The sequence below is a fragment of the Pyrus communis genome, chromosome 5 (genome assembly GCF_041283825.1).
Source record: "Pyrus communis isolate YQ-2024b chromosome 5, ASM4128382v1, whole genome shotgun sequence".
Lineage (NCBI taxonomy): Eukaryota > Viridiplantae > Streptophyta > Magnoliopsida > Rosales > Rosaceae > Pyrus > Pyrus communis.
In genome coordinates this window covers 8622299-8635962 of record NC_142569.1, presented here as the reverse complement: position 1 = coordinate 8635962, position 13664 = coordinate 8622299, and the positions used below count along the sequence as shown (strand labels likewise).

The 13664-nt window shown below is 36.8% G+C and overlaps 2 protein-coding genes and 2 long non-coding RNA genes across 7 annotated transcripts; 1 reads left to right on the top strand and 3 right to left on the bottom strand.

Annotated features, from left to right (window-relative positions):
* Positions 1-806: 806 nt before the first annotated feature.
* Positions 807-2483, bottom strand: LOC148696693 (uncharacterized). 3 transcript variants are annotated; one of them, XR_015962011.1, is made up of 4 exons: positions 1885-2483; positions 1688-1758; positions 1406-1454; positions 807-904 (listed from the first exon to the last, which is right to left on the bottom strand). It is a non-coding gene; the product is annotated as an uncharacterized LOC148696693 (long non-coding RNA). The 3 variants fall into 3 exon arrangements; XR_015962009.1 differs by having other exon boundaries at positions 1688-2483; XR_015962010.1 differs by lacking the exon at positions 807-904 and adding an exon at positions 957-1112 and having other exon boundaries at positions 1688-2483.
* Positions 2484-3009: 526 nt separating this feature from the next.
* On the bottom strand, positions 3010-4629 carry LOC137722250 (protein PHOTOPERIOD-INDEPENDENT EARLY FLOWERING 1-like). Its single transcript, XM_088693337.1, has 5 exons — positions 4472-4629; positions 4210-4346; positions 4045-4109; positions 3349-3421; positions 3010-3268 (listed from the first exon to the last, which is right to left on the bottom strand). The coding sequence occupies exons 1-5, from the start codon at positions 4627-4629 to the stop codon at positions 3258-3260; spliced, it is 444 nt and encodes a 147-aa protein (XP_088549463.1). The 3' UTR covers positions 3010-3257.
* Positions 4630-7198: 2569 nt separating this feature from the next.
* LOC148696692 (uncharacterized) lies at positions 7199-10039 on the top strand. The gene is made up of 2 exons (XR_015962493.1): positions 7199-7469; positions 9034-10039. It is a non-coding gene; the product is annotated as an uncharacterized LOC148696692 (long non-coding RNA).
* LOC137727064 (uncharacterized) lies at positions 9157-12496 on the bottom strand. Of its 2 annotated transcripts, XM_088694105.1 has the most exons (6): positions 11650-12496; positions 11412-11561; positions 11030-11137; positions 10859-10903; positions 10060-10655; positions 9157-9904 (listed from the first exon to the last, which is right to left on the bottom strand). In XM_088694105.1, exons 1-6 carry the CDS (start codon positions 12341-12343, stop codon positions 9260-9262), a joined length of 2238 nt encoding a protein of 745 aa, XP_088550231.1. In that variant the 5' UTR covers positions 12344-12496; the 3' UTR covers positions 9157-9259. The 2 variants fall into 2 exon arrangements, with proteins under 2 accessions (XP_088550231.1, XP_088550232.1); XM_088694106.1 differs by lacking the exon at positions 11412-11561 and having other exon boundaries at positions 11650-12465.
* Positions 12497-13664: the final 1168 nt, after the last annotated feature.

Genomic DNA, 13664 nt, shown 5'->3' with positions numbered 1-13664 from the left:
CCAAGCCAATATGCTGATACTCATGTCAAGGCCACTGCTTGAATGCCAAAGATGCGATCAAACTGCGGTGACGGATGGGCGGCAATTATAACGAATGTCCGCACACTACAAAAAAAATGACCACTGCACACAAAAAATTATCTATGCCCTTTGAGGCCAAAAAGCACCAACATATGTGCCCATAGACCAATAGCAACAGTGCAGCTACTATCTTAGAGTCTGTGCCCTCTATGGGCGTCACCATTGCTAAAAGGGCACAATAATGTATGTTGTGCTGAAAAGTGTCAGCACCAATCAAGGTCCTTTTGTGCCCAGTTCTGACAAAATTGTCAGATGGCTGCAGCCGCCCATGTTAGCACATTATTGTTATTGTGCCCAATATGTCAACTATTTAAAAAAAAGAAAATTTAAAACCGAAATCACCTACAAATTGAGATTGAGGCTAAACAAAAAATTATTTTTTCATAAAATTAAAACATCCCACAACCACAAGCATCTATAATATTACAATTTACAAAGATATTCACAACCATTATATATAAAAACAACTAGAATTTTACATGTTCTATCCCCAACTAAAATAAAATTATAAAGGTTTTAAGTGAATATCGGTTCTCTCAGTAATAAGAACATCAAATATTAAGGTTTTAAGTGAACCCACACAGTTCTTTTCTAATGTTCCGAGTCCGCAACCTGGTCGGGTGGCTTTGGTGGTTGATGGGTTTCGATGTGGCCATCGCGTATAGAGAGGGGAAAAAAATGATTGCCTGATTGCCTGCTTCTGAACAACTGGGTTGTTTTGAATGGCCCGGCCAAGTACCCCAAGCATCCATTTTTCTTGTACCTGCATCACCATGATCAAGCTCTCCTATAACCGCAGCAACTCCCCCATTCAAATCTGACCCTAAATCATAAAAAAATAAATAAATAAAATTCAACATAAAAAGAAATGGTCAGTACGTATGATTCCAGTTCACGCTGCTCAGGGTCACCGACGCTGTTAAGTTTATTCATCATTGCTCGATCACTCTTGTTAATTTTCTTTTTCGTTTCGTTTTGTTTCGGCTTTTCTTTAACAGCGTAGGCACACAAAACCAATCAAATTCATTCACCTACGTAAGCCACAAAAGCATGAAAATTTTGTTTCAAACTTCAATCCCAAAAAACAGAACCAATCAAATTCATTCACCAATTGATGCACACAGCACACAACTTTGTAACTCAATCCCTATTATTGCACATAAATTCTTGACATTTAACACAAAGCCCACCTCCAATTCCACATAGCAAAAGCTGGGCAATCAATAATTTCAATCCTAACTAAAACTTTAACCGAAACAACTCTAGTCACTTTACCAAAAAAAAAAGAAAAACGAAAAAAAAGATGGATAGAAAGTGGATGTACCTGTAATACGAAACTGGCTGAAGTGAAGAACACAAAGATTTGTGCTTTGCTGCTCAAATTTGTTGAGTGAGAGAAGTACCCAGAACCAAAATCATATTAAGGTTGAGAAATTGGAATTTATTAGAATTAGGGATTCATTAGTACAACTATGCCTCAGCCCAATTCTATTTTTTTTCATTTGGCCTAAAATAGAAAGAACCAAAAACTTCAAGTTAAAAAATTAGAGAAATAAATCTGAAATTTTAGAGAGACAAAGTGAGGAGAGAGAAATAGGCGGAGGACCTTGGGCGAGGAGTCCATTGACGGCTTCGTTGGGGAGGACTTGAGCGCAGTTTTTCACAATCTCCTTTAAGCTTTGCACCAAAAATTAAAAGCAACATATCATGATTGAAGAACACAGCAGCTGAAGAGCACTGCCGCAGTTCCATCAAGTAACACAACCAGTACAGCAAAGCAAGAGGGAAATATGGAGTCCTCACCTCAGGCTCGTGTGAAGAAACAGAGCTGGAGGACGCCGCCGCAGTTCGAGGTGGAGCTGGACGGGTTCAACTGCTCTAAGACTCTCGTGTCTCGTTTAGTACAGCAAGTTAAGGTAGGTGGAAAAAGGATAAGAATGGCGACGGAGGCGAGAGAAGGGAGTCGGCAGCGAGATGAGGATAGGACGGAGGCGAGACCGTTTGTGTCGTGTGTCACCGAGAGAAACGATCGGCTTCATCACCAGCTCGGGCCTCATCACCCATCGACGCCACTGCTACTTCTCTCTTCGCCGTTCCGCACGCCGCTCTCATACCTGCAAAACACAAAAAACCCGAACAAAATCATATGTTTCTTAGATCTGAAATTGAAGAAACTTGGCTATGAATTTGTAGAAACTAACTTGAGGATCGGAAAGATGACGGGAAGAGGATTATGAAGGTATAATTTGACGGTCTGTGGTGACAAGTGGAAGGCGGCGCTGTTGCCTGAAATATATGGACAGGAAGGATACGGGAAGGAGAGTGAAGGGGAAGGAAGAGACAGGATGAAGGGATGAGAGAGAAGACTAATAACCTTTTTTCATCTTCAAGTTTTTCATATTTTTTTCATTGTTATTTTGCACAATTATTTTTATACGTGCCGTTTGAAATCTAAAAAGTATATAGGGCAAATAATTCGAAATGTACATTTGAGGGTGGTATTCTTATTTTATTTAAAACAAAGGGCACGAAAATATTATTGTGTCAATTTGAAATTAATAAACAATCTTATTATTGTGGAATAGGAAAAAGTAAATATGTAAGAGGGCACAAAAACCATACTTTTTATTTAAATATATTAAATTAGAGGGCACGAAAACTGCTATCGTGTCTTTGTAAATTAATATTAAATTTTCATTTCTGATATTAAAAGGACACATGAAAATTGGATGGACATTTGGGCACAAAAGCCTCGATTTTGGTGCCCAATAATGTGTTTGTGTCAACTTTTTTTACATTTGGGCACAATACTTGGTGCCCTTTATAAAATGTGCACTGTTCCACCCTTTTTGTGTTCAAAGGGACACAAACTCCTCATCCGTGTCCTCAATTTTGTATCCATAGCCCATTTTTCTTGTAGTGGCAGCTGCATATGTCCAGAGGTCCGTGGTGTCTTGTAGTTCACAAAAGATGCAATTTTACGAACTCAGATACTTGTTTCAATTCAAGTAGACTGAATTTTGTTGATGCCTATAGGACGAGTCCTGCTCACATGTTCATCATTAAAATCATATTGCATCTGCCCTTTGGCAAGCTGTACAGGCGCTTCTAAATGATTTTTGTCTTCATTTATCTCAATCTCTGATAAATGGCTTTCTGAAATGGACAAATGGCCATTACTTCCCACCTGTAAATAGAGATATGTCATGCCAACCATTCATAAACTGCACAATTCAGCATTGGCAAATACAAACACATACAACTTACACAACGACGACCACTGACAACGTTTGAGATGCTTTCTCAGTCTTATAGGGTTCAACGAGATTGCTTTTTGCAGCTGCAATATAATTAACCCCCCACCTCTTCAGACGCAATCATAGGTTTCACTCCGTAATTAATAAAATACATTAAAGTGCTGCACTTAACACTTTTAAAAAGAAAAAAGAAAAAACTCTATATAGCATATTTAGAGTATAAAATTCACAATAACAGAACATGAGGCTGCTTATATAAGTTGCAAATACAGAAAACTAAGTATTGGAGCCAGTTCTCTATTCCAAAATTTCATGACTTTGTTCCATGTGATTAATCAGGATTTACTTGATATTACAGAACTTTCCCGGCCAGCAAACAGTTGCACTGTTTTCAGATAAATTGGTCAGCTCAACTATAGGACTCTATCTTACACTCTTGGTCAACTACATTACGAACTACGCTTCTTTCACCTTTGCCTGACATCCCTGATCCTATGGCGGCATAGACTTAGGCCAAAATACTAAAGTACTAAAGTGTTGGCTGACGTACTTTTCCTTAACATATTCTAGTATCATGGAAAGAATTATTGTAACCCACAACATATGCACATAATTCCTTGCATAATTGGCATTACTATCATGTATACCATCAACTTGAGTTAAAAAGAAATATCATATATTTACAGAATAGAAGGGAAAGACTCACAGTTATATCATCAGACTGTACATCATAATCATCATCAGCAGCAGCATCAATGTCTGCTCTTTCTCCTTAAGATTCTGTTTAAAATGTATTGAGTATTTTAGTCAAGTTAAAAGTAAAATAAGTTTCTACGTAAGAATGTCAATGAAATAACCACCTTCAACTTACTGGCATTCAATTCAGTTGATTTGTTAGTATCATTTTTGTCCATTTCTTTGCATTGGATACTTGGCTGATCTTGTGTAGGATATTGCTGAACAGGCTTGTAGCTGTCCCCAAGATTTTCTGCCAACATTGTTGAGTACCTGGAAATTTCATGCAGAAGTGTCATTCAGTTCACCAGTTCACCAGGACAACAGCAAGAAAACAATTATAGCACACAGAAAACAACAACTAAGACCATATCAATTAACCATGAAAACTACTTCACCTCTCAGTTTGACCTAGAAGGAACTTAAGCTTATCAAGTGCCTTTCTGTTATGCTTATAGTAGAACAGCTCCTCCGCTGCCTGATCCTTCTTGTTGTGGTGCATGTTGTAATGTGGTGGTAATATCTCTGCCACAGGATGACACAACACGGTACACATTTATCAAGTTGACCAACATATACTTGGTAACATAAGTATTCGTCTGACAACATAAGTCATTGATCAAGTCTTTAGACTTAATTAGTAACATAAGCATTCGTTGACCACATAGGTCATTTTGTTGAGAATGAATCTCACATTGATAATAGGATGGACTTTGCATGGGCTTATAAGTAAGTTAGACTACTCCTCATATTGCCAATTGGTTTTATGGTAGAACCTCAACTTTCTTCATGGTATCAGAGCATAGGTTGTCCCATATGTGAAGCCAAATAGCCACATGTGCTCCGCGTCAACCCGTGTCCAAAATTCGCCACACGTGAAAGGCGTGTTGAGAAGAGATTCCACATTGATGTGAAGAGGGACATTGCATGGGCTTATAAATAAGTTGGGCTATTCCCTATATTGCCAATTAGTTTTCTGGTAGAACCTTAATTTTCTTCACTTTTATCAAGTCAAAAAACTTAATAGTAGCATAAGTATTTGTCTAACAACATAAATCTAGCAATAGAACAATACCAAAACCAGCGTAGCCTTGCTTGCAACTGCACGATACGACCAATGAAATTCTAAGACAATGCTATAGAGTAGAAACTCCTATCTGCAGCCTGGTGCAATATGATGTTTCCATCGCAGTCGATCCTCTCATTCAGCCTTGACAAATACAGTGTTAAAGATTAACACCAACCTATTAAACTCAGTAGGTACAAAAGAACTACATTGTTCTAGTTCCTACTCTTTGCCCCCTTTCACTGATAATGAAGAGATGAATTGCATAAGATCTGTCTAGAAGATTCTAGCAAGCAACAATGAAAATGGTAGTGCACGCACATTGAAAATGCTAGTTAATTCTAGTGAATTATCTAAATAAAATATCTTAAGATTGTTGTAATGGAATGTTAGTGAAAATTCTAATAAGTAATATAAAAGTTAGTGGCTGGAAATGCACAAAGCCAAGTGCACGGTATTAGGCTAGATCGGTTATGCCATGTATAAATATAAGGTGCAGTGCTATGTAAGTAATTAAGCAAAAAGTAAGAAACTAAGAAGAAATTAAGAAAGTAAGAGAGTAGAACCAAAAAGTAGGCAAGCAGAGCTGCAGTAGCAGGAGTCGTCTTGTAAGTGTAATAATATTTTGTGTCATTGATGAGAGTTGTGTTATAATATTTTGTGAGTGTAATACAAGTAATCTATTTACTTGTTTTATCTCTCCAACACTTGTGTTATAGTTGTGTATTTTAATTTTTCTCGACTTACAGTAGGTTTGCTTTTGATAAGCTTGAGAGTCGGGTTCTGACGGTGCTTAATTTCGAAAAGAAAAATGGTGCGTTCGTTATAGCTAACATGCTTGACTACCTGAGGATTCTCTGCTCAAGAATCTCCTCCACAACCGGCACAATTCCTGTAATAGTTGCCCGAGGATTCTACGCCGCCCAACAGAGATATCCCAGGCCGCGTGTCACCTTCTTTCTCTTTTCACTCACCTCTTTCTCTGAATTCAAATCTTATACTCTCATTGATTGTTATTAGATTAGTTTAAATTTAAAATTTGTATCTTAAATCAATTAAACCAAATTAATCTAACACTAATCAATGAAGCATCACCCCTATCTTATAGGGTGAGCAAAAATGCACTCATTATTACAAATATTTTTCTCCTTTTTAGCTGAGATAAATATTGTGAAGTCGCCATGCTAGATGGATGGTCAGACCAACTTCACAAAAGCATTGACCTCCGCTACTGCCTATGAGGCAGCCTTAAGGCCAAGTATAATCTCTTAATTATCACTGAGGAGGATACGAGTATTGGTGTATAAGAGAAGCATATTAGTCTAACCAACTGGATTATGCTTAATTATGATTTATTTTTTTATTTTATTACAAGCGATATCATTATTTTAATTTACACGAAGATGAGAGGGTAGAGTTTGAACCCGGATAGAAGAAAAAGCTTTTATTTACCAAAATAATCCATCACTTAATTAAGGAACATAAACACAAATGATGATTACAAATCAATAAAATCACGCAAGAGACAATCTTTAGCACACAATTTTTTACAAGCCTTTATTCTTCACTTATTGTCCATACTTGTGAATGAAGACACAATAACTATTACAACCCGTTTATAATTTTACTATTGTTTTTTTTTAAATGTGAAACATTCAAAATGCCAAGGGTATGTGTCGACTTTCATTGGCTTGCTAGTCAGGACTTGTGTGACATATTAATTAGTATATTCTGATAGTACTCGATATTATGAATGACTGAGCATAAGCGTAGCGAAAATTAAAACTTAAAAAAATATTTTATGAAACACGTATCAATCATTTTATTTAAAGGGGTGTGATATTCATACACCTCATTTTACTTCTCACACACCTTTTTAATTTTCAGTTGTTAGATCATATAAATTGAAGAAGATCAATGTACATAAATTATTAAAGAATTTGTGAGAAGTAAAATAGAATGTGTGGATAATCCACGCACCCCTATTTAAAGTAGAGGAAAAGATATTAGCACTAGATAAAAATATTAATGATAGAATAAAATAATAAAAAAAGGAAGCTCTTCTTTCTTCCTGCTTTACTCACTTCACCACTTTCAAACTATTTTCATCCTAATTTCCTCATACAGTAACGAAATCACACGAGGTCGGAAGCTATTGTTTCGTAGCGAAGCGGTCTTCTATCTCATACCATACCCACCCTTTGAAAACCATTGTATAAAGAAAACGAGGTCCAAACATATTGACGTTTTCCGGCTACTTTTCTCTGATTTCGGCCAATCCCGCTGGAATTTGGCCTCAATGATTCTCCCTTCGTGGGCTGTCCTCTAGCGTAAGTATTTTCCCAAGGTTTTAACCTTTAGTTTTGGGATCAATTCATGATTTCGAATTTTAATTCGATTTTCTGTATGCATATTTGAGATGATGCATATAGGGAAGAACCTTGAAATCCTAACCTCATTTCGGTTCTTTTTAGAAGTTTAAGGTTTGGGTTTGTGTTATAAGCGTTAATGTTATTCCATAATCGAGGCCAGATACATTTGAATATTTTGTGTGTCATATTTGTCCTACCCTTTATGCACTGAAAAGAACATTGCTGAATTTGTATGTGTTGCAGCCTAGGTTTGTGCACTTAATTAGAGTTCTAAAACTACTGAGTGATTCTATATTTTTCCCATGGCATTACCAGATGCTGAATATTTGATTGGACAATGCTATTATTAGAGTATTATATGACTCTTGTTTTGGCCATGGATTTGTTGGTGCTTCTTTATTTCATTCTTTCAGCTGATGAAGAGCTTAAGACTGCTAGGAATTTACATTTTTATTTTGAGGCACTTGGATAAACAGTTTGGTTTTTCTATGATAATTATTAAGGATCATTGATATGGTTGGGCTGGTGTACTAGTTACGAATAATTATACGAATGTTATAGTTTAGGGATTGCATGTTATCCTATGGCCTAACAACTAGTTCCTTGATTAAGATTAATGGATTATCAAACATTATACCTATTCTCTAATTGAATACATTGCTATGTTTCTGAGTTCAAGACCAATTTAATATGGCGGGTCGGGTTCTTTGTTGTTTGTTTGGCATGCTTATTTGATTAACTAGTGCAAATAAATGTTATAAAATTTAGTGAAGTTATAAATATACTGGATTCAATGTGAGGTGGTTGTTTTCAAACTATTACTTACAAAGAGAAAATATAGGCAGCTAGTTTTATCTGCCTATGTATCAAATTATATACATATCTTCCTCACTCATTTTCGTTATGTACTCCAATTGGATTAGTTATAACGAACCGTTCTATTTGCTACAACTAGTCTAGCTAGTTATTATCAGCTTATAGTTATATTGTTGCTTTTATATGTACTATTGGCTTTATATTTTAGCATACAAGTTGAAAGGGGTATGTTTATTGTAGTTGACTATAATTATATCTAACGTTATTGGTTAGTAAGGTTGTGGCTGGTATAGATATCAATAGTTGACAGATCCAATTTGGTGTGATTACTATTCGATTAAGTACTTCACGTTTATATGTATCACGTTGTTTGCTTAAATGATACAATGGATGTCCTATTAAGTGTAAATGTCTATATGCCTGCATACACTGAAACCAAAATCAAGTTGATGATTCACGATTTGAAACTATATGTATATATGTCTCATATGCCTGGACAAGCTGTACAAAGAAAGTATACCGTTTATATTAGTTATTCTGATTACATGTATGTAGTAATGACTTGCAATGGTGATAGAAGTTTATTGAAATGGTGAGCTATGAATGGCTTGATCTGTCTTAGGGTACGTAGGTTAAATGCAGCCATATGATAAAACTAAATTACTATACCTTTGACACAATGATTTGTGTTTTGATCATATCTCAGAGGCGGGGCATGAAAGGAGAAAAGGTATGTAGAGACATCACGTGTCGATCCTAGACATATCTCTAGAATGGGGCGTGACAATAACATTGTTAAAATAAGGGAGGAAATAAGAAAAATCCAAAATATACAAATGAGAACAATATATAAATACTGGTGTTGCAAGATGGTAAATCTACAACGCATATTGTGCTGTGACGAAAAGTTATATGATTCAATACGCCTTATTCTAGCCCCAAATTGATCTCTTCTTGTGAAAGCCAAGAGTGCGGCCTAAGGGTTTGAAAAAGCAGGCATCAATTTTCCGAAACATGACTTTGAAACATTGATACATAGGAAACTGAAGCAGGCCGAACAGAGGGACCGGGAAAAAGGCAATAGGGTAAAGTAGAGACATGGTCCATTTCTTCTTCACGCGAATCAAGAGCAAAATAGTGGCAGCAAAGGCGAGCATGGTGGTTGCCATGGAGAAGAAGAGCAAGATGAATCCCAGCATGACCTTGTGAGGAATGCTTTTAACGAAATATGGGTACTCGAGAGGGGAGGAGAGGACCGAGAGAAAGAATGCCACAGAAGATAATGAGCTGGCGATTGCCACAACGTCCATGCAGGTGAAGAGCAAAAAAAGAGGATTGTCTTGGAAAACAGGACGGCCACTTTTGTCGTTAAAACCCCCAGGAATGGCGTAGGCGGCTGCAAAGACCACAGTAGCCACTAGCACCGCCACGGTTGAGCATGATTGAGCCGTTTCTTTTACCCATTCTTGTGCGGACTTCAGAAGCTCGTCATGCCCAGCGTTGAACAACTCCTCCGCGGTCTGATCGTTGTCGTTGTGGTGCATGATGTAATGAGGGGGTAGCATCTCTTTTATATGCTGATACAAACACACGTACACATTCATCATGTCAACGTATGGATTTTTGTAATAAAAGTATTTGTCTAACAACATAAGTATTTTATAAGGCCCGTAGACCTAATCAGTAATACAAATATTTGTGTAACAACATAAGTCTAGCAAAAGAACATTACCAGCATCCAGCGCAGCTCTTCTTGCAATTGCATTGCAGGGCCTATTAATTTCTGAGACAATGCTATAGAATAGTAAGTCCTATCTGCAGCCTGGTGCAATATGGTGTTTCCCTTGTGGTCTATCCTCTTTTTCAGCTTCGACATCAGTGTTGGTTTGCTTTGGATAAGATCAAGGATCTCTTTCTGACGGTGCTTAATGGCCAGATGCAAAATGTTGCGTTCGTTTTCGTTAACTTGCTCGACTGCCTGAGGACGCTGTTCAAGTATCTCCTGCACAATGGGTAAAAATCCTGTGATAGTTGCTATAAGCAATGGGGTAGTGTTGTAAACTTCATTCCTCGCCTCCTTTTTCAATTTGGTTACTTCCTTATCTTTTTCGCATCTATCCGATTCGGTTTTGTCACCTCCGTCATCACTATTTGTCGTATCCGATCTGGTCCCTAGAGAAATGGTCCTGATTTTTGTGTTCTTGTTAGTAATCAACCAATAAGGGTCGTCCAATTCGACGAGCAATCCGATGAGTTTCTTCAGTGATTTTTTGTTTTTCTTCTCCTTCCATATCATGTAGATTATCTCAACAAGCGGGCCTCCAGTTCCTGTCCATCAAATAATCAAGCATATGTATACATTAACTAACGGGTCACCGGGAGATGTTATCGGCACTCTAAAGAAGTTATCATGCACTCTTCATCTTCTCATGTAATCATAAGGAATGAGTAATTAATGTGTTTTGTAGATTTCAGTAACACGAGTTCGCCTTGATGAAAATGCCCTGAGGTAAAGGCAGAAAGCAACAGACCTTTAGCAAAGGAGTCCAATAATGAATAGTAAGCCTTCATGACAACTGCAAAACATTTTTATGCATGCAACTTGGTTAGGAACATTGAAAAAATCCAATTGAAGAAACGCTTTATGCTCTTGGTAGCCGTTTAATTGTTCGATCAATTAATTAGATTACAAATTTGATTACCTGCAAGCTTGTTCCGAAAGATGGATTGACGGGGATGGTTGCTATCCATGCTGCTCTCCACATCATCCTTCTGATTTGGTGTGACCACATATCCTCCATCAGGAAGGCCTGCATATATAACGACATTAAGTATGAGATTACTGCTCCTTCAAAAAATGGAAAACTAACCAAAAATCCTTAAAAACTTAGTTTTAATGACAAAATGACAAATAAAGATGTAAGTCAATAGTACCAGGAAAGGTAAAAATGTGATTTTTCATTAAAAGTAAACAGTACCAAGAGTGTTTCGTTAAAACTCCCTTAAAAAAATGCTTGCTCCTGTGTATATATAGCATGCGTACGAGCGCACACATATAGCAGTTTGTAGAGTAATGGCACGTACAATTATAAATTAGCATCTTCCATTTGATTTTTTCAAAATGTGGCACAAAGGCAGTTGGCATTTGGGCTAGCAACTGAAGGCTTGTCAAATTTCTATCTTCCCTTAGGGACGCTAGATATCGGTACTTGTCCAGTAACCAAAGAGCAATTTCTGCATTGTGGAAGACAAAAGAGCAAAAGCTATTAATCTTCACTACAAATAATTGTGTGCATTTTCTCAGGGAGAGAGAGAGAGTGACCGAAATGTTGTGCAATGATTGCCATATGAAGAATGGACTTTTTGTCATCTCTGTGGAAGTGCTTCCAAGGATTGTCCCCCGGCAGTTTGCTGGCATAAAACTTGACCAAGTCAGTGTGACCGAGAGCAGCCGCCCTGAAGAGAGGAGTTTCTCCTAAATAGTTCCGAGTCTCCAGCAGCTGCACCTTAGAATTCTCTAAATCCCGAACGTCACGCAGCTTCATATCGCAGTCTTTATCTGTACTACTAGTACTGATGGTGACTCCTTCTCCCGGAATAGGATCGTTGAAGTTGCTCAACAAGTACTTTGCCGCTTTCTCATTGCCGGACACACTCACCTCATGGAGAGTATTGTTTCCGTAGCTATTCGGAAGCCTCAGAGCGGATTTCACATCATGGTTGGTTGAATTCCTGAGTATGTTGATAAACATTTGGAGGACTTCTGTGCCTTGTGATTTGCTGCTGCGAGAAGCCGCCAGGTGAAATGCAGTGTCCCCCTCCGCTGTCATATTATAGACCAGTTTTTCCGCATTCCCCTCGAAGTATTTCGTCACGTCTTCCCATTTCTCCTCCATGGCACTTTCGTAGGGACTTTTCAAGTCTTTCATTTGCCTTAACCTATTGTCTCTCTCTTTCTGATCCGGCTGGACCACGTTTTGATCCGGCTGAACCATTAGCGTTTTCCAGTACTCCATTTGTAGTGTACAAGATAGGTTGGGGCTTGTAATGTGGTCGTTGTTGCTTTGATTTATATGCTAGCTGCTACTGCTGCTACTATATGCTTTACTTAATTAAGTAACAAAAAATGTTGAATGATAAAGCATAAAGGATCGAAAAGTTAAGGTTACTAGCTGCTTCTACTGCTGCTTCAATGTACTTAATATATGCTTTTGCTTTGCGATGAATTATTTAGATATAGTACTTTGCAATTCTTATTTTTTAAACAAAAACCCACATAGTTATAAACATTCAAATAAAACCCAAATTAAAAAAAAAAAAAAAAAAAAACTCCCAAATAGAATAGTAATTGACCTATTATTACAAAATATTTACAATTTGTACCACAATACACAAAATATATCAATAAATGTCATTACTCAACTTAATTACAATGAACAAATTGCACATATTATTACACCTAATATATATATATATATATATATATATATATATATATATGTATGTATGTATGTATACGCTCAAATGTATATAGTACTACCATAAGCTCCATATATATATGTGTGTGTGTGTGTGTGTGTGTATATATAGTTTACCTATATATAGTACTACTATACATTCAAATATATATATGTAAGTATGTATGTATGCACACTACATATATGTTCAAACATATCATACTAATTAATCTACCTATATGTGAATTTATGATGAGTAAATAACCTTCATTATGTAGGTATTTTGTTTTGTATGTATCATCACATTTTATTATTATATGTACAAATAATAGGTAAACTAGTATTGAATAAAATAATAATATTTTTTTATGTAGGTAAATTATTCTGCGTATATTGTATTTGTTTTATTATGTAGGTAAATCATGTTGCATATATTGTGTTTGCTTTATTATGTAGGTAAATTATTTTGTATGTATTTTGCATATATCAGGTTTGCTTTATCATATAGGTAAATTATTTTGTATGTATTTTGCATATATCAGGTTTGCTTTATCATATAGGTAAATTATTTTGCATGTATTTTACATATAGTGGGTGAATTATTGTGACAGCCCGTTTCGGAATTTTCGAACCGTAAGGGTGAAATGATGATTTTGCCCCTAGTGTGATCTTTTGTTGTGTGGTTGTTTTTGGATTGTTGTTGGCAGGTTGTGGACCACACACACACTCCCCCACACCTCCCTCACCCTTTCCCTGCCCTGCACCCCTGTCCCGAGCCTTTCTCTCCCCCATTTCCTATTCCATTTGCACGGACACACCCAGAAACCCTCCAAATCTTCACAGATCGAGGAAACAAAGTATTTATTCTTGCTCATGAGGT